At 46.8% G+C, this 18,187-nt stretch overlaps 1 protein-coding gene across 1 annotated transcript in view; it reads right to left on the bottom strand.

Annotated features, from left to right (window-relative positions):
* Positions 1 to 18,187, bottom strand: part of plekhg4 (pleckstrin homology domain containing, family G (with RhoGef domain) member 4) — a gene marked incomplete at its 5' end in the record, with an annotated part of 82,970 nt that overhangs the window by 15,437 nt on the left and 49,346 nt on the right. Inside the window, 8 exons of the mRNA XM_040137824.1 lie at positions 908 to 1,006; positions 1,588 to 1,704; positions 2,414 to 2,500; positions 5,749 to 5,842; positions 5,928 to 6,051; positions 6,889 to 7,086; positions 9,874 to 10,942; positions 15,425 to 15,622. Of these exons, the coding sequence (XP_039993758.1) occupies positions 908 to 1,006; positions 1,588 to 1,704; positions 2,414 to 2,500; positions 5,749 to 5,842; positions 5,928 to 6,051; positions 6,889 to 7,086; positions 9,874 to 10,942; positions 15,425 to 15,622 (1,986 nt within the window). The remainder of the gene's footprint in view (positions 1 to 907; positions 1,007 to 1,587; positions 1,705 to 2,413; positions 2,501 to 5,748; positions 5,843 to 5,927; positions 6,052 to 6,888; positions 7,087 to 9,873; positions 10,943 to 15,424; positions 15,623 to 18,187) is intronic.

Genomic DNA, 18,187 nt, shown 5'->3' with positions numbered 1-18,187 from the left:
TAGGTACCAAATGACCCTGTAGAAACGTAGACATCTCTTAGACTGGGAGGTCATTTAACAGTAGTTGTGCTTTTGAATTCAGGCTGAATCAAACATCTACTCTCACAAAATCCCCTCGTTGCTCTGCTTTGTTTTCAGACCACAAACAAACCACAAAGGTCTGCTTGGATCTGGACTAAGACCTGAGCTGTTTGGTCCAAACCAGCGTTTGACTGAACAGAATCAAAGAGGTGGGATAGAAACTATCAATACATTAAAATATGATAAAAACGATATTCTAACTTCCCTGAAAGGAACGAGTCTGTCTGACATGAGCATCTCACAGATCAGGTTTTGAAAATGCTGAACTGTTAAATCACTGATTAATCAGGAAGCTGCTTTGTTGTAAATGACGGAGAGATGAGGTGAGCATGTGACTGGATGATGATTGGCTGTTGTAGTATTGTACTTATTTTAGGGGAAAGACTGTTGCATGTCATACCCAAATCTCTCTCCACATACTTCCTTCTGCAATCTGTTTATCTAATAAAGTGAAAATCCTCCAATTCATCCATTTCTCCCCAAGACATGGTTCATTTGTGTGGATGGACTAATCAATTAATCAACTAGAACGGTGCTTGGTGGAGCCTATACCTCCACCGGATCAACACCGACATGTAACGGGTTCTTCCCTGGCCCAGGCCCCGTCCCTCCACCAAGTCTGGTGCAAATCAGTTCACTAGTTTTTGTTTGATCCTGCTGACAAATAAACAATCAACAAACCAACCAACCAACCAACAGACACGGGTGAAAACAGAACCTCCTTGGCCGAGGTAACTAATTGGTTTAGAACTAATCTAATCATTTAATGTTAAGTACTGTCGTGTGTGTGTGTGTGTGTGTGTGTGTGTCTGTGTGTGTGTGTTACCTCAGCAGCAGCAGGTAGAGGTGTGGACTGCAGGATGTTGATGGTTTTCTGCAGCAGGTTGATGACGTCTTGACACTGATTGGTCAGCTGCTCCACTCTCTGACGGATAAAAACACAACATGGCCAGAAACCAAAAATAAGCCTCATGATTGATCCTGTCCTACCTCGTCTCAGGGGACAGGTCTGCAGAAAAGACAAGACCAACTAAATAAATTAGGGCTGCACCTTTTGACCATTTTCCTTACTGATTAATTTACCGATTACTCTCTTGATTAATTACTTGTTTGGTCTATGAGACATCTGAAAACTGTGACAAATTCTAAAGCCAAAGAAACCCCAAACTATTTAATCCACAATCACGTGAGATGGAGATGGAGCAGACTGACCCACCTGAAAAGCTGGAACCATAAAATGTTTGACTATTTATAAAAATAGTTGCTGATCAATTTTCTGTCAATCGACTAATCGTTGCAGTTGTAAACAGTAAAGAAAACAAACAGTGATGCATGAAGTTGGATCTTAGCACAGGATGAAAACAACAGAGGAGCCGTCAGTGGGAGTTACCATTGTTACTGGACCAGGTTTTCTCCAGGCCTCCATCAGGTGAAGCTACCTACAGTAATTATCAGAAATGATCAGTTATCTGTCAGAGTCTGTGTAACAGTGTAACTGTGACTGACCGATCTGAAGCAGAGCCAGCTGCTCTGACTGAAGCTGAAGGATCCTCCAAACTCTGCGGGAAGCTTCTGGAGCTCCACGTGTTTCTGCACAGACTTCAGAGAGCTCGAAACCTCCACCTGCAGAACACACACACACACACACACACACACACACACACACACACGCACACGCACGCACGCACGCACGCACGCACGCACACACACACACACACACACACAGTCTGTCTCAGTGTGTGAGTGGTGTTGACCTCCGCTTCAGTAACCAGGTTACAGTCGTCCTTCTCTAGTTATCTGATTTCTTAAACATCATGTAAATGAGAAAACTGGTTTCTGTAAGCAGAGTAGGGGATTAGAGAAACCTGATTTCAGTTAGACTCCTCAGTTCCTCTGCCATGTAAACAGGTAACCAGGCTTCTAATTGGATTCTTACATGAAAGCATGTGCAGGACAGAAGACTGCAGACAGGTGAAGTAACAGAGCAGCAGAGATCATTACACAGAGCGATAAGTCCTCAAATTTACAATAACTCCATTCGATTTCTGACTGAAACTGAAACTAAGACAAAGTCACATCTACAAGTCTAAATAATTTGGTTTCCTCCTCTCAGCATTTGTAAACTTCTGACACGCTGAGCTGTGAGGAAAAACTCCGCTGTCAGTCCACCTGTCCTCAGGAAACAGCAGTGTTCTGTCACTGCTTTTAAAATCAATAAGCCATGGTTTCAAAAATCAGGTCAGTGTACAGGGTAAATCGGATTATACCACTATATCTGATGATACTGACCAGCTGCATGCATTCGTAACTGTCATCAGGTGTCAGGAGTTACCTGTATGGCTGCAGGTTTGTCCAGACGGAGAGACGATTCCTTGTTGACCAGCAGTAACACAGTGTGGATAGAGCCTGGTATGTTCTCCTACACAGACACACACACAAACACACACACACACACACACACACACACACACACACACACACACACACAAAATCAGTAACAGATGCAGTGTAAAAACCGGTTTTGGAGAAAGACCAGAATGTAAACACTCACATCAAAATCTCAAGTCTCGTTCTACATCTGAAGTCCAGAGCTATGCTCTGCTTTGCTATGCTATAATATACAGTTGCAATCAGAAATATTCAACCCCCCAAAGATTTTAAGGATTTATTAATTAAAGTTTTCTCAAAGAGCAAGATTCTGCTTCGGATGACTTCTTCATGAGTTGAGTGATACATAAATTCAACACAGAAAATGCATGATGTAGTATTTGTGTGTAACAGTATATTTTGTTAAGATAGCCATGTCACAATTATTCAACCCCTATATAATATTGTTGTTTTTGGGAACTCTGCAATAATCCTTCATTTGCTTCAGCTGGGATGCCTATATATAAACCCCACCCATGAAGGTATTCAAGGTGAGTTGCAATCATGGGAAAGACAAAGGAGCTTCCACAAAAGCTGAGAGAGATTATTTCATCACACCTGAAGGGCATTGGGTATAAGAAGATTTCCAAAAAATGTAATATTCCAAGAGACACCATTGGGAGCATTATAAGGAAGTTTAAAACTTATGTAACAGCTGCAAACCGGTCTGGCCGTGGAAGAAAACCCAACATTTCATCAAGGGCCCTTAGCGACTAAGTCAGAACAACTAAGAGAAACCCCCGTGTGACTGCAAGACACCTACAGGATGACCTGATGAAGGCTGGTACAAGTGCTTCAGTGGCAACTATGAGACGTGCACTGAATAAACAAGGACTTCATGGCCGGACTCCAAAACGCACTCAACTCTGGACCACAGGGAACATCAAAAGTCGACTAGAATATGCCAGGAGGAATTTGGATAAGACTACAGAGTTTTGGGAGACAGTTCTACAGACTGATGAAACCAAACTGGACCTGTTTGGACATGTGGACCAGCGGTATGTCTGGCATGCGAAAGGCCAGGCTTATGACCAGAGGGAATACCATCCCCACGGTCAAGCATGCAGGTGGGTCATCGATGATGTGGGGCTGTTCTTCTGCGGCAGGAACGTGCAATCTTGATCGTGTACCTGGTACCATGGATTCCCAGACACACCGGGCGATTTTAAAGAGGAACATGATGCCTCCTGTTGACAAATTAAACCTTGGTGATCATTGGACTTTCCAGCAAGAAAATGATCCCAAGCCCACCTCCAAGTCAACAAAAGCTTGGTTGAGAAAAAGATCCTGGAACGTCCTGGAGTGGCCTTCTCAGTCACCAGATTTAAATCCGATTGAAAATCTTCGGTTGGATTTAAAGAAGGCAGCTGCGGCACGGAAGCCATCAAGCATCACTGAGCTAGAGGGTTTTGCACATGAGGAATGTGCAAAGATTCTGATCGAGAGGTGTAAGAGGCTTGTCAGCACTTACCGAAAACGTTTGTTATAAAAGCTAAAGGATGCGCCACAAAGGACTGAATGTGGGAGTTGAATAATACTGCACATGCATGTGTGTTAAGAGTTATTTTTTTCATTTGAACTTCAAAGTTAAATCAACTTCTGTTGTCAAAATAACTCAAATATGTATCAATAAACATTTTTTGTTGTTTAATGAGTTTTTTTGTCATTTGTCATTTTCTTTCATCTACATCACTATAATATAATCTCTTGAGGTGAGGGGGTTGGATATTTCTGACTGCAACTGTAGTATAATAGAATAGAATAGACATGACCAGGTTTGAACTGTTTCAGTTCCAGTACTAGGATTTTTGCTTTTCAGAATACTTCTGTTTCTATTGAGTGAAGAACAGATACCAAAGCAATGAGCCCGGTGACCTGCAGCACGGTTCAGGTACACCTCCTGCTCAGTATACTTTGACCTTGCTGACTTCAGTCTCAGTAAATGAGTCTTTTCTCATTAAAGGCCAGCTACCAGTTTGTAGAAGTGACGCCCTCTGCTGGTCAGTGGAAACTCCAGAGAAGAGTACAACAAGGCTCAGGTAACCGACAGGCAGCCAATAGCCTCCATCTTCTGCATTCAAGAGCTTTTTGAAAGTTATTATTTAGGAAACATTAACTGCTTTGAAATATTAATGCAGTGTGGTGGGAAGGTCATTGGTTATGTTTAAGCATGAGGTTAAAGCTGTTTATGAAAATTATTACGGCATATTTTCCTTTTAGTGAGTTAGTAGAAACTTCCTTCCACTCTAATGTAGAAATACAGTAACTCTGAAAAGGCTCTTTACATGAGGATTTTAAAATCTTAGACTCGGCTGAGATGTGTCAAGGATCATTTTCCTCTCTGCACATTTCAAGGAACATCACCTGAATTTCACCTGCAGGAACCAAGGTCTCTGTTTAAACAGAGTCCCACTCTGGGGTCGTACCTTCTGATGGTTCAGGGTCTACTGAGGCAGAGTCTGTGGGGTCAATTATAAGATCCGGCTGCTAAAATGTGTGGACTGCTTCATTCACACTGTCCATGATTTCAAAACTCCGACTCACAAAATGACTGTCTTTGTTTAAATCATCGCACATGTATTTTAAAGGAAAGACTTTTTATAACCGTTATTGACAGAGCTGAATTCTTAATATCTGGTTTTGATAAGTGCGATAGAAATAAACTGAATTATTTATTACGGAATCAAAACGAGGACGAGAAGCGAACAGTTACTGTGAAGAAAGTCAGATGTAGTTTGACCTCCTGATTAAAAAAAGAGGTAAAGAGAGTAAGAAGAGAGAACACGTAAAAGAGCGAGAGAGCAGGCAGCTATTGGGAGAGCGCAGGAGAACGAGTTAACAAGAAAAAGAAAACTTGATCTAGCGATGGTTTTAGTGGTCGAAACAAATGACAAAAGGACTCGTTCCCGATACGATTCCTGTGGCCCCGGAGTGGTTGGAACTATCTGACTGATTTTCCTCTCACTGCTCCAGCATCATAATTACACCTAGGAAACGTGAAAGTTGTTCTGATGTGTAATGTTGACCACTAAGAGCTAACTACTGATGTGAGTCTAGCATGCAAGGTATCATGAAATACACATGAAACACTACATTAGCTGTAAAAAGTAGACAGGACCACAGCATCTTCTCTGTTGGTCCATCTTTCCCCAGGTGCCCCTGGCTGCTTTCATCTCCTCTCAGTGCTCATGTTAAAGTAAAGGAAATTCCTCTCGGCAGGTTGTTTAGTTTCAGACTCACCTGCAGGGACCTGAGGGCGGAGAACAGAGCGGGGACAGGAGGAGCTCTGCGGGCGTCCACCAGCACCGCCAGCCCCAGCGCTCGCACCTCCTTCCTGCTCCACACAGGAAAGGATGTTAGAAGCAGAACAACTTGACAGTAACCTGACACAGAGCTGTGAACCAGGTGGGGGTTCGTACCTGAGGGTAGAGGTGTAGTAGAGAAGGAGGCGGAGCAGCTGGGCCTGGTCACAGTCAGGGTTCGACCACACAGAGCTCCCGGTACAGACCGTCAGCAGAGCTCGTCCTCCTCTGTCTCTGGTTCCTGCAGGAGACAGAGAGGAGACGCCGACTACAGGAGGATCCTCATCAACTCCACTTACATGTGATGCTGCATTTACTGACCCCAGAAACACAGGAAATCACAGCTGCTGCTGAAGACACTTTAAAGCTAGCTTAAAAGTAGCGTAGAGCTACATAATAGTGACACAGCTCATCTGATTCTCAACTTGAAAACCTGACAGTTGTAGCACACTGTGATGCGGACACAGTCAAAACACCTGGGTCACCTGTGTGAAATGAGAAGGTTACGCTTCCAACATCACGGACTGTTGTTTTAGATTACAGGGTCATATTTCTGACACTCACACTTACACTACAAACATATCGTCGTAGAAAACAGCTGCACGTGGAGGAGAATTTAGCTCAAAGTTGAACATCTGTGTGTCACGGTTTCGTTCAACTACGGGAACAGGCAGGTTTACTTTTGTCCACAAAGACAAAAGCTTCTCTTTATGTGATTCAGGTGAGACTGAAGACAAGGTCATTTTTGTCTGATTCCTCATTATTTGCTGATTTAAGTTTTATATTTTCTAGTAAAATTTCGATATATCTGTTGACTTCCTCTGACAAGTCTTGAAATGTGTTTTAGGAAGTTTTTTTGTGTCAGATTTTATCTAGCGTTTGAAAGGGGGGGACAAATGCTTGGCCTGGAGAACTGGAAAACTTCCAGATGAACTACTGGTCTGATCTTGTCTGATGGGATCTTACGTCTCACCCTGGTCTTTGTTGCGGACTAAGTCCAGAGCTTAGTCTGGGTCTATTCTGAGTTTGGTATTAACTGTGGAAGTCTAAGTTTGTGAAGTTTGTGTTTTTTTCTCACCAGGCAGACAGACAGCTCCAGAGCTCAGCAGCACACTGTAGAAGCTGGACTGGGAGGACTGGGCGAGTTGTACTGGGACTGTGGGAGCAGCTGACTGATCTAGCTTTGGAGACGGTGCTGGTTGCTCCGGTTCTGTTGGACTGGGACCAGTAGACAGACTGACCTCTGACTGGGCAGGAGACAGCTCATCCCTGAGGCCTGTGGAGGGAAGACACACAAAACACTGACTGAGCTTTACATTTACAAACACACACACACACGCATGCACGCACGCACGCACGCACGCACGCACGCACACACACACACACACGCACACGCACGCACACACACACACATGTAATGGTGTGCGTGCGTGCGCTCATCCTGCGACTGCACGTGGACACACAACAGTCCGGCTTCATCTAAACCAAGACAAGCAGCTGCTGGACTCGGTGCGGACACACCACCAGTCTGAGTCCTTGTTGTTTTATCTGTTTGCATCATTTCTGCAGCTGTGATTTAATTTTGATGCGTGTGTGTATGATTTTCCATCAGGTCGTTACCATATCGCACCGATGCTGTTTTAGCAATAATTCGAATGTATCTCACCTCTGACACGGTCACAGTTTAGTAACGAATGTTACACAACAGCGTTCGCACTGCAGCGGGTTTCAAGGATAAAACACGAGACGCTACTGCTGCTGTAAAGGAAGCTGGTAAAGAGCCTGTGAGGAGCCTGGTAACCCGACGGATTTCATGACCTGAAGGAGAAGCTTTTCTCACACACATTTCTGCCTCCTTCACAGCACGAGTCCTTGAGGATGAATTCAGAACACAGGTAACAACAGACCAAATCATTAGTTTGAAGAACAGATCCAAGAAGTTTCTTCACCACAAGTGTGCAGGACTTTCTTTTGAAAAACAGTCATTTAGTGGATAAATTAAAATGACAGCTGCTCCTTCTGCAATGCTACGACTGAGCGGAGCTAAATTTCCCTCAGCGGCCGCTCCGCACACGCAGACTCTACTGGACTGAGAGCGGCGCTCAGCGAAATCCAGAGTCTCAGAGTCTCATCGGCCCGACGGAAGAGACCTTCATAAACGCAGTGTGGAAAGCCCCGGCTGCGGCCAGGTACTCACACCCGGTCGACTACAAAGTAAAACACCTAAGTGATGATTGATTCTTAATTCTTATCCTACATTTCGAATTGATCATGTTAAATGATCAGAGAACCTCAGCTCTAGATGATCTACATCCACACAGGTGAGTTCAGGTGAGTGCTGAGGAGGAGGGAGGAGGGAGGGAAAGGGGAGGAGGAGGACTAATTCAGCCAATCAGAGGAGGAACAGGAACAGGAGGAGGAGGAGGTGGTGATAAATGAGGACAGAAAGAGTCTGATGGTTTGTGGAATGAAAGAGAGGAGGGGAAACAGGTTTGTGTACCTTCAGTCTGAAGCTCTGCAGTTCTTCCTCCACCAACCTCCTCACAGCTGCACTCCTCCTCCTCCTCCTCCTCCTCCTCTCGCTTATTCTGTCCGTCTTCAGGCTCCTGGGGTTCAGTCCAGAGTGAGTCTGGACCCATCGCTGGTGAGGAGACACTTGGTTGTGTGTTCGGCTCTTCAGACTCCTCGGAGGGCGGTGGTGGTTTAATGTTTTCAGAATAAGAGTCCTCAGAATGTGTGTGTAGTGCATTATTTTCAGAATAAGAGTCATCAGAGTGTGTGTGTAGTGTGTCGGACTCTTCAGAGTGTGTGAGTTGTATAATGTTTTCAGAATAAAAGTCCTCAGAGTGTGTGTGTTGTGTATTCTCAGAATAAGAGTCCTCAGAGTGTGTGTGTAGTGTTTTATTTTCAGAATAAGAGTCATCAGAGTGTGTGTGTAGTGGGTCGGACTCTTCAGAGTGTGTGAGTTGTATAATGTTTTCAGAATAAAAGTCCTCAGAGTGTGTGTGTTGTGTATTCTCAGAATAAGAGTCCTCAGAGTGTGTGTGCTGTGTTTTATTTTCAGAATAAGACTCCTTGGATTGTGTTTGTAGTATATTATTTTCAGAATAAGAGTTGTCAGTGTGTGTGTGTAGTGCGTTTGACTCTCCAGAGTGTGTGTGTTGTATTATGTTTTCAGAATAAGAGTCCTCAGAATGTGTGTGTAGTGTATTATTTTCAGAATAAGAGTCATCAGAGTGTGTGTGTAGTGTGTCGGACTCTTCAGAGTGTGTTTGTTGTATAATGTTTTCAGAATAAAAGTCCTCAGTGTGTGTGTGCTGTGTATTCTCAGAGTAAGAGTTGTCAGTGTGTGTGTGTAGTGCGTTTGACTCTCCAGAGTGTGTGTGTTGTATTATGTTTTCAGAATAAGAGTCCTCAGAGTGTGTTTTTAGTGTATTATTTTCAGAATAAGAATCCTCAGAGTGTGTGTTCATAGACGAGTAATCTTCTTTATCTATGTGCGTTTCTCCACCTTCTCTCTCTTCTTCATCTTTCTCTTTTTCTCCCTCTCTCTCGCCTTCTTTCCTCACCTGCTCCTCCTCCCTCCTCTCCTGACTCTGTTGCACAATTATAACCTGAACCTCCTCTTCTACCTCTACCTCCTCTGCTCCATCCTCCTCTAACTCATCATCTCCCTCCTCATCCAACTCTTCCTCTCTGTCTTCCTCTGTCACTTCACTTTCGTCCTCCTCCATTTCTCCCTCCTCAGCAGTGTGTGTGTGTGGCAGTATATCTTCATCCCTCCTACACTCGGTCTCCTCCATTTGTTCCACCTCCTGCTCCTGCACCTGCACCACCTCCTCTTCCTTCTCTACACCCTCATCAACTAGCACTACCATTACATGCTTCCTTTTCTGCCTCTCCATCAGCTCTCCCTCTTCCCTCGTTTCCTTCATCTCCCCCTCTTTCCCTCGCTCCTCCTGTTCCAGCTTCTCCTTGCCCTCCTCCACCTCCTCGTCCCCTCTCGGCTCTCTGCAGTTTTCCGGTCCGGTATTCAGCTTCACAGGCCTACCGGAACCAGTACCTTCTTTTTGCTCCTGTGTCGTCCGGTGCCCCGACTGACTGCTGTAAGTCTCCATGACTTCTGGAGGAGCACGGGAGGAGATGGTGGGGGTGGGGGAGATTGGGCTGAGGATGACGGCTCCGCAGGAATCCTGGCTGAGGTTTTCCTTGTTGAGCTTGGAGCAAAGCCCGATGTGGGAACTGACCTCCACACAGGGCCCGGAGGAGTGTGCGATGGTGGTTTCGGGAGTGTGTGCTCTAGCAGCAGAGTGTGCGTGACTGTTATGAGGTGTGTGTTCACTCACAGCAGAGAGTGTGTTGGTGTTTTGAGACGTGTGTGCAGTGGAGTGTGTGTGTGTCGTTGGAGCTGTGTGTTCAGAGGTTTGTGTGCTGGTCCTGGCTCGGTGCTGCAGGCTGATGGACTGGGTTAAGGAGCCTTTCTGTGGCGAGAAGCGAGGCACAGGGAGCTCCGTCAGCTCCACGTACTCCCCCTCCGAGTCCTCGGCCTCGCTGCTCACTGGTGATTGGTTGGTTTTTGCAGCAGATGGGAGGGGCTTTACATCCTCCTGTGTTGAGGACTTAGTATCTCTACACAGATCATGTGATGTGTTAATCAACACATCTCCGTCCTTAACAGAGGACTCCTTGTCCTCCTTCAGGGCAGTCCGGGGCTGGCTGATGAACTGCGGGTAGACCAGGTGCTCCCAGGGGACTCTGAAGACATCTCCGTTGGCAGAGAGGAGGCAGCGCTCCAGCCTGGACGCTCCTCGTTGCTCCCTCTCCCTGTTGACAGAGTCCAGCCAGGCCATGCTGAAGAGGGACCGCGGGGCTATCTCCGACACCTCCTGCTGCTCAACATGATGGCTCCCAGCCGACACGCTGCACAGGAGCAGGCAGGGTGAGGAGGTGATGCTGCTCCTGCAGGGGGCGCTGTGTGCTCGAGGAGGAAGAGGAGCAGGAGGAGAAACCAGCAGGTAGAAGTCTCCTGGACGGAGGAGACACTGGTCCAGAGGACAGAGCTGAACGACTATCTTCTCATGGACGCACAGGGGCCAGCCTTCATGACGAAACAACAAACCGCAGTACTGCAACTGCATGAGGAGGAGGAGGAGAAGGAGAGGAGAGGAGAGGAGAGGAGGAGAGGAGAGGAGAGGAGAAGGAGAGGAAAAGAGAGGAAAGGAGAAGGAAAGGAGAGGAGAAGGAGAGGAGAAGGGGAGGAGAGGAGAGGAGAGGAGAAGGAGAAGGAGAGGAGAGGAGAAGGGGAGGAGAGGAGAGGAGAATGAGAGGAAAGGAGAGGAAAGGAGAAGGAGAGGAGAGGAGAAGGAGAGGAGAGGAGAGGAGAGGAGAAGGAGAAGGAGAGGAGAGGAGAAGGAAAGGAGAGGAGAAGGAGAGGAGAGGAGAGGAGAGGAAAGGAGAAGGAGAGGAGAAGGAGAGGAGAAGGGGAGGAGAGGAGGAGAGGAGAAGGAGAAGGAGAGGAGAGGAGAAGGAGAGGAGAGGAGAAGGAGAGGAGAAGGGGAGGAGAGGAGAGGAGAAGGAGAGGAAAGGAGAAGGAGAGGAGGAGAAGGAGAGGGAGAAGGGGAGGAGAGAGGAGAGAGGAGAAGGAGAGGAGAGGAGAAGGAGAGGAGAAGGAGAGGAGAAGGGGAGGAGAGGAGAGGAGAATGAGAGGAAAGGAGAGGAAAGGAGAAGGAGAGGAGAGGAGAAGGAGAGGAGAAGGGGAGGAGAGGAGAAGGAGAGGAGAAGGAGAAGGAGAGGAGAGGAGAAGGAGAGGAGAAGGGGAGGAGAGGAGAGGAGAAGGAGAGGAAAGGAGAGGAAAGGAGAAGGAAAGGAGAGGAGAAGGAGAGGAGAAGGAGAGGAGAGGAGAGGAGAGGAGAAGGAGAAGGAGAGGAGAGGAGAAGGAGAAGGAGAGGAGAAGGGGAGGAGAGGAGAGGAGAATGAGAGGAAAGGAGAGGAAAGGAGAAGGAGAGGAGAGGAGAAGGAGAGGAGAAGGGGAGGAGAGGAGAAGGAGAGGAGAAGGAGAGGAGAAGGAGAAGGAGAGGAGAGGAGAGGAGAAGGAGAGGAGAAGGAGAGGAGAAGGGGAGGAGAGGAGAGAAGAGGAGAGGAGAAGGAGAGGAGATTATTATTCAGTACTTCATTTTCATTGCTTTCTTCAGAGTTACATCCCTCGTTAAACTAAACCTGTAGCCTCTTCTTATCTGGAACTGATTCCAGTTATCTCTGCAAGATTAGGCTCAGCAGGTAGTTTCCAGGGTTTGTCCATGAATCATGGACTGAATCCCACTGTTATCTAGTTGTAGAGAGATACAGTTAGATATTTATCTTGTTAATGCTGTAAAACTAAAAGTACATTTATTTATCATATATTTTTCTTTTAGTTGGAAAGCACTTTGTAAATATGCCAAGAAATGATTGTTTATTGCAAACTTGGACTGATGGAGTGCAAACAACTACTGATTTATTTATTGTACCATGTCTTCACTTATTTTCCAAATGGCTTGGAAAAAATTAACACCGTGGTCAAATACATATATTTACAGAACAGGGCTTTTTGGTGAATTTGGAGGTACAATCTTACAATTCAACCTGATATGTTAATGAAATCAGATCGATGTTAGACGCTGTACTATGGAGTAAAAAATATGATCTGTGACAGGAGAATTAAGAGTCCAGGCCTCTCAAACAGCTCCGGTCACAGCTGTATCCAGATAAGCTGGTGGTCCAGCTCAATTAGTCTAAATCCATTAACTGTGACAACATCAAACAAACACAACTTCACATGTTTCTGGCTGCTGTCCAAACTGCACATTTACAGTCAATAATCACATCAACAGGCCGAACACACACTGTTTCAGCTGTTGCTCCCTCCCCTTCCTGACTTCCCGTTAAACACCGCAGCCTCTGTCTGACTGAGGTCTGTGGGCGAGGCGACACCAAGCAGAAGCAGGTGAGTGATGATCCCACCGAGCCACCTTAACCAAACATGACACATCAGCCGATAACGCATAGTGTTCAACAGGCAAGAACGGACAAGACCAGAGCGAGAGGGAGAGGGAAAGGGTGGTCTGTTTGACTCATCAGTGAGAGTTAGCTCATCGCAGAGTGAAGTCCTGACTCACAGAGACAGTGACAATCTCCGAAATCCGAGCTTCTTGTTTGTTCTTGTGTCCTCCACCATTGTACATCTGACATCATATCTAATTGCTGGAGAATGGATCCAAAACAAACACAAAACATACATAGAGTAAAGGATGGACTGTCAATTGAGGATCTATGCGTGGTGACCTGTGCAATGAATCTTGATCCTGGTCCCTCACAGACAGTGCTGTTAGTTTTCTGTTGTAACTGAATGTAACACTTAAAATGCTTCCAGGTAGCCCTTACAGACAGGACATTAGCCCCAACAAACTGCAGACAGGACGGTAGCTCCTAAAGACAGTACGGTAGCCCCTACAGACAAGACGGTAGCCCCTACAGACAGAACGGTAGCCCCTACAGACAAGACAGTAACCCCTACAGACTGCAGACAGAATGGTAGCCCCTGTAGACGGGAAGGTAGCCCCTGCAGACTGCAGACAGGAAGGTAGCCCCTATAGACAGGACAGAACGGTAGCCCCTCCAGACCGGACGGTAGCCCCAACAGACAGGTCAGTTGCCCTCGCAGACTCCAGACAGGTGGGTAGCCACTACTGACACGACGGTAGCCCTACAGATTGCAGACAGGACGGTGGCCCTTACAGACAGGACATTAGCCCCTACAAACTGCAGACAGGACGGTAGCTCCTACAGACAGGTTGGTAGCCCCTATAGACTGCAGACAGTATGATAGCTCTTACAGACTGTACGGTAGCCCCTACAGACAAGACAGTAGCCCCTACAGACTGCAGACAGAACAGTAGCCCCTGCAGACAGAAAGGTAGCCCCTGCAGACTGCAGACAGGAAGGTAGCCCCTATAGACTGCAGACAGGACGATAGCTTTTACAGACAGTACGGTAGCCCCTATAGACTGCAGACAGGACGATAGCTCTTACAGACAGTACGGTAGCCCCTACAGACAAGATGGTAGCCCCTACAGACCAGACGGTAGCCCCTGCAGACTGCAGACAGAATGGTAGCCCCTGCAGACAGAACGGTAGCCCCTGCAGATTGCAGACAGGAAGGTAGCCCCTATAGACAGGACAGAACGGTAGCCCCTCCAGACCGGACGGTAGCCCCTAAAGACAGGACAGCAGCCCCTATTGACTTCAGACAGGACGGTAGCCCCAACAGACAGGTCAGTTGCCCTCGCAGACTCCAGACAGGTGGGTAGCCACTACTGACACGACGGTAGCCCTACAGATTGCAGACAGGACGGTGACCCCTACAGACAGGACATTAGCCGCTACAAACTGCAGACAGGACGGTAGCTCCTACAGACAGGTTGGTAGCCCCTATAGACTGCAGACAGGATGATAGCTCTTACAGACAGTACGGTAACCCCTACAGACAAGACAGTAGCCCCTACAGACAAGACAGTAGCCCCCTACAGACAAGACGGTAGCCCCTACAGACTGCAGACAGAAAGGTAGCCCCTGCAGACTGCAGACAGGAAGGTAGCCCCTATAGACAGGACAGAACGGTAGCCCCTCCAGGCCAGACGGTAGCCCCTAAAGACAGGACAGTAGCCCCTATTGACCTCAGACAGGACGGTAGCCCCTACAGACTGCAGACAGAACTTTAGCCTCGCAGACAGAAAGGTAGCCCCCGGCAGACTGCAGACAGGTTGGTGGCCCCTACAGACTGCAGACAGAACTGTAGCCCCGGTAGACAGAACGGCAGCCCCGGCAGACTGCAGACAGGATGGTGGCCCCTACAGACGGGACAGAACGGTAGCCCCTCCAGACAGGACGGTAGCCCCTAAAGACAGGACAGTAGCCCCTACAGACTGCAGACAGAACTGTAGCCTCTGCAGACAGAACGGTAGCCCCGGCAGACTGCAGACAGGTTGGTGGCCCCTACAGACTGCAGACAGGACGGTAGCCCCGGCAGACAGAACGGTAGCCCTGGCAGACTGCAGACAGGATGGTGGCCCCTACAGACGGGACAGAACGGTAGCCCCTCCAGACAGGACGGTAGCCCCTAAAGACAGGACAATAGCCCCTATAGACTTCAGACACGACTGTAGCCCCTACAGACAGGACGGTAGCCCCTACAGACTGCAGACAGGACAGTGGCCTTTACAGATAGGTTGGTAGCCCCTATAGACAGAACGATAGCCCCTGCAGACTGCAGGCAGGACGGTAGCCCCTACAGACAGGACAGAACGGTAGCCCCTAAAGAAAGGACAGTAGCCCCTATAGACTTCAGACAGAACGGTAGCCCCTGCAGACAGAACGGTAGCCCTAGCAGACAGAACGGTAGCCCCGGCAGACTGCAGACAGGATGGTGGCCCCTACAGAAAGGACAGAACGGTAGCCCCTCCAGACTGGACGGTAGCCCCTAAAGACAGGACCGTAGCCCCTATAGACTTCAGACACGACGGTAGCACCTACAGACAGGACGGTAGACCTTACAGTCAGACAAATCCAGGTATACTCACACAGGCATGTTTCTGGAGGTTCTGTAAGAATTGCTTAGCAGGCAGCAGGAAGTGGATAAGGTAGCGGAGGCCGTCTCCTCTGTAGCAGTTTTCCACTACGTTGAGGACCTGACAGAGGACAGTCGAGGATGTGGCCTGGAAGGGGGGGTAGAGGGCTGACAGAGCAGTCTGGATGCACCGGTCCAAAGATTCAGAGTCCTGAGAGGAAGAGGACGAAAAAAGACCAGGATCAGACTAAAACAGCTTGCAGCTTCACTGCACTCTTACTTTAGTTCCTGAATGTAAGGGCTTTTTACACTTAGAACTAGAAATTATATGGTGGCCCTCACAGACATAACAGTAGCCACTACAGATAGAATAGTAGTTCTTCATTAATTCTAATTGGAAATTGTAGTCATTTTTAGTTCATGTAATCTGGTATGGTTTTCAATTGTTCTCCAACCCTAAAAACTTCTAACGCTGACCTATCAAAGTACACGTGCAAGAACGGAAACTTTAAGAAGCTAAAGAGGAAGAGTACAAACCAGTGAAGTCACAACAGAGAACGTGTGTGTGAATGTGTTTACACACATCCAGCTGCTGTTGTTAAAAACACCACACCTCTGCATCACATTCCACTCAGACAGAGAACAGAGACACACTGAGCCACATCCAAATGTCAAAAACTTTTCTTGTGTTTCAGACAGGGAGACAAGTCCATCCTGGTCTGAACATCAGACAAGAGGAGGACGTTTAGAGCAGAGATCAAAGGTTCAGTCCACTTACACTTCAGCCACCAGTGTTTCTAGTATTACTGACCACAGCACACAGCAGAGTCCTGCAGCCTGCTCTGCTATAATTAGCCTCAACATTTATATCCCTTTACTGTACATTAGCCTCCACAGTCAGCTGTTATCCATCTTTATAGTGCTGTAATGCTGCTCTTATACACAGTGAACAGGATCTCTTGTCAGCACGTGTTTATTCTTTGAGTGCACAGGCAAAAACACGTTCAAGATTTCAGGCTAACCGCCGAGGGCACGCCCGGCAGGCCCTGGAGGTGTGGCTGGGAGGCCTCGTCTGTGGCAGTGAGAGCAGGAACGAGCCTGTAACTGGATCCACTGGTCTAGAAGCAGTGGAGACTGGTCAAGTAAAAATATCAGGCTGGACACACCGTCTGGCTCTAGACTGCTCTCTGTGAGCATCTGAGTGTGTTTCACGTGTGTGTGTGATGACATACATTTAAATGCTGACTTTAGTAGATCTGACTGTTTATTTGTAGCCATGTATTTCTGTTCTAGCCTCTTCCTCTCTTTTTGTTGGCACACGAGAATAAGAGTCCAGGTTCTCCCCTCTTCCCCCTCTTTAACCCAGGATGATAAAACCTCAAAATGACCAATTTCAACCGCACAGCTGTGGTTCCACTCCCCGCTATCTAATCAGATGTTTCTATCATTTCATCCACTGCCAGCAAATGTCTCAGATCATTTTTCACCATCAAAACCCATATCTGAGACAAGACTGCATTCTAGGACAGTAACAAATAATAATTTTCAATTTCAGTATTAACTGATTCGTTGACTAGTTTCCAATTTATTCATTATTTGTTTAGAGTGCAAAAGGGCAAAAATAGTACCCATCACAGAGCCAAAGGTCTTCAGATGTTTTATTTTGTCAAATCAAAAGTCCAAAACCTAAAGATATTCAGTTTACTATGATGTTACAGAGAAAAGCAGAAAATCCTCCCATTGCTGAAGATGAAACCAGAGAATAGTTGCTGTTGTTGCTTTATAACTTAGTTTAAACAATTAATAAATCAGCAAAATTGCAGTTGAATGTCTTTCTGTTAACCAACCAATCAATTAACTAGCAGTAATGTATTTGTTAACATGCATTCATAGCCGTCTGATGATATGAGTAAATATCAGGTCTTCACTGTTCACAGAGACTGGAGTATGGCAGCTGAGCTTCTACAAGCCAACATGCTAAACAGGACTGTTGATGTAAAGAGCTGCTGTACTGATTCATGAGATTCATGACTGTGTCAGTGAAATGTTGTGACTTTATCTTTTATTTTATCTGTTTCATCGTATGAGATGAGGCCAGAGCTCATTCTATTGTCATGCTAAAAAATGTCAGACTGAGAACTCCAAAAATGAGAGTTTTACAGGCTGTACTGTATCTGCAAGTATCTACTAAAGACTTGTGGGTACCCAGTAATAATTCTACTTTGTACTTAAACTAATGCTAGGGGTAAGCATTCTTGACCTTGGGAACACATATCTGTGATAAAACTTACTACCATTCTCTCCCGTATCTCATGGTCTTGATCAGTGAAGGGAACTTGCTCGGGTGTCACCACTTGACCTTCTCTGTTTGAAGACAATCCATGAACAAAGATGGGAGATACAGTCGTCTGTTATCACATGACCAAAAGCCACCTTCCAACAGCTCCGAGTCTGTCTGATTTGTTGATTGAACGGCCATGGACACTGGACTGTACAAAGGAGACAATGAGGTTTCAGCAGCGGTTAGTGTTGGAGCCATTTGTTGACCAACAACTGCTGCGAGCAGTGACTGAACGTAGCATCTCTAAAGTCCTGAACTGAGAACCAGCTGACTGCAGGACGGACTGAACACTGGCCTTGTAACTGACAGGATAAAAGATGTAAATCAGACAGACTTGGTGTATTTTTTTGTCTGTTGATGGAGCGAGACTAACAGTTTCCACCTGCTTCCAGTCATGTCATCCTGCTCACCCAGCAGCACAGCCAGCGTTCTTCA

This window comes from Xiphias gladius, chromosome 1, assembly GCF_016859285.1.
Source record: "Xiphias gladius isolate SHS-SW01 ecotype Sanya breed wild chromosome 1, ASM1685928v1, whole genome shotgun sequence".
Classification (NCBI taxonomy): Eukaryota; Metazoa; Chordata; class Actinopteri; order Istiophoriformes; family Xiphiidae; genus Xiphias; species Xiphias gladius.
This window is presented reverse-complemented; position numbering and strand designations above follow the sequence as displayed.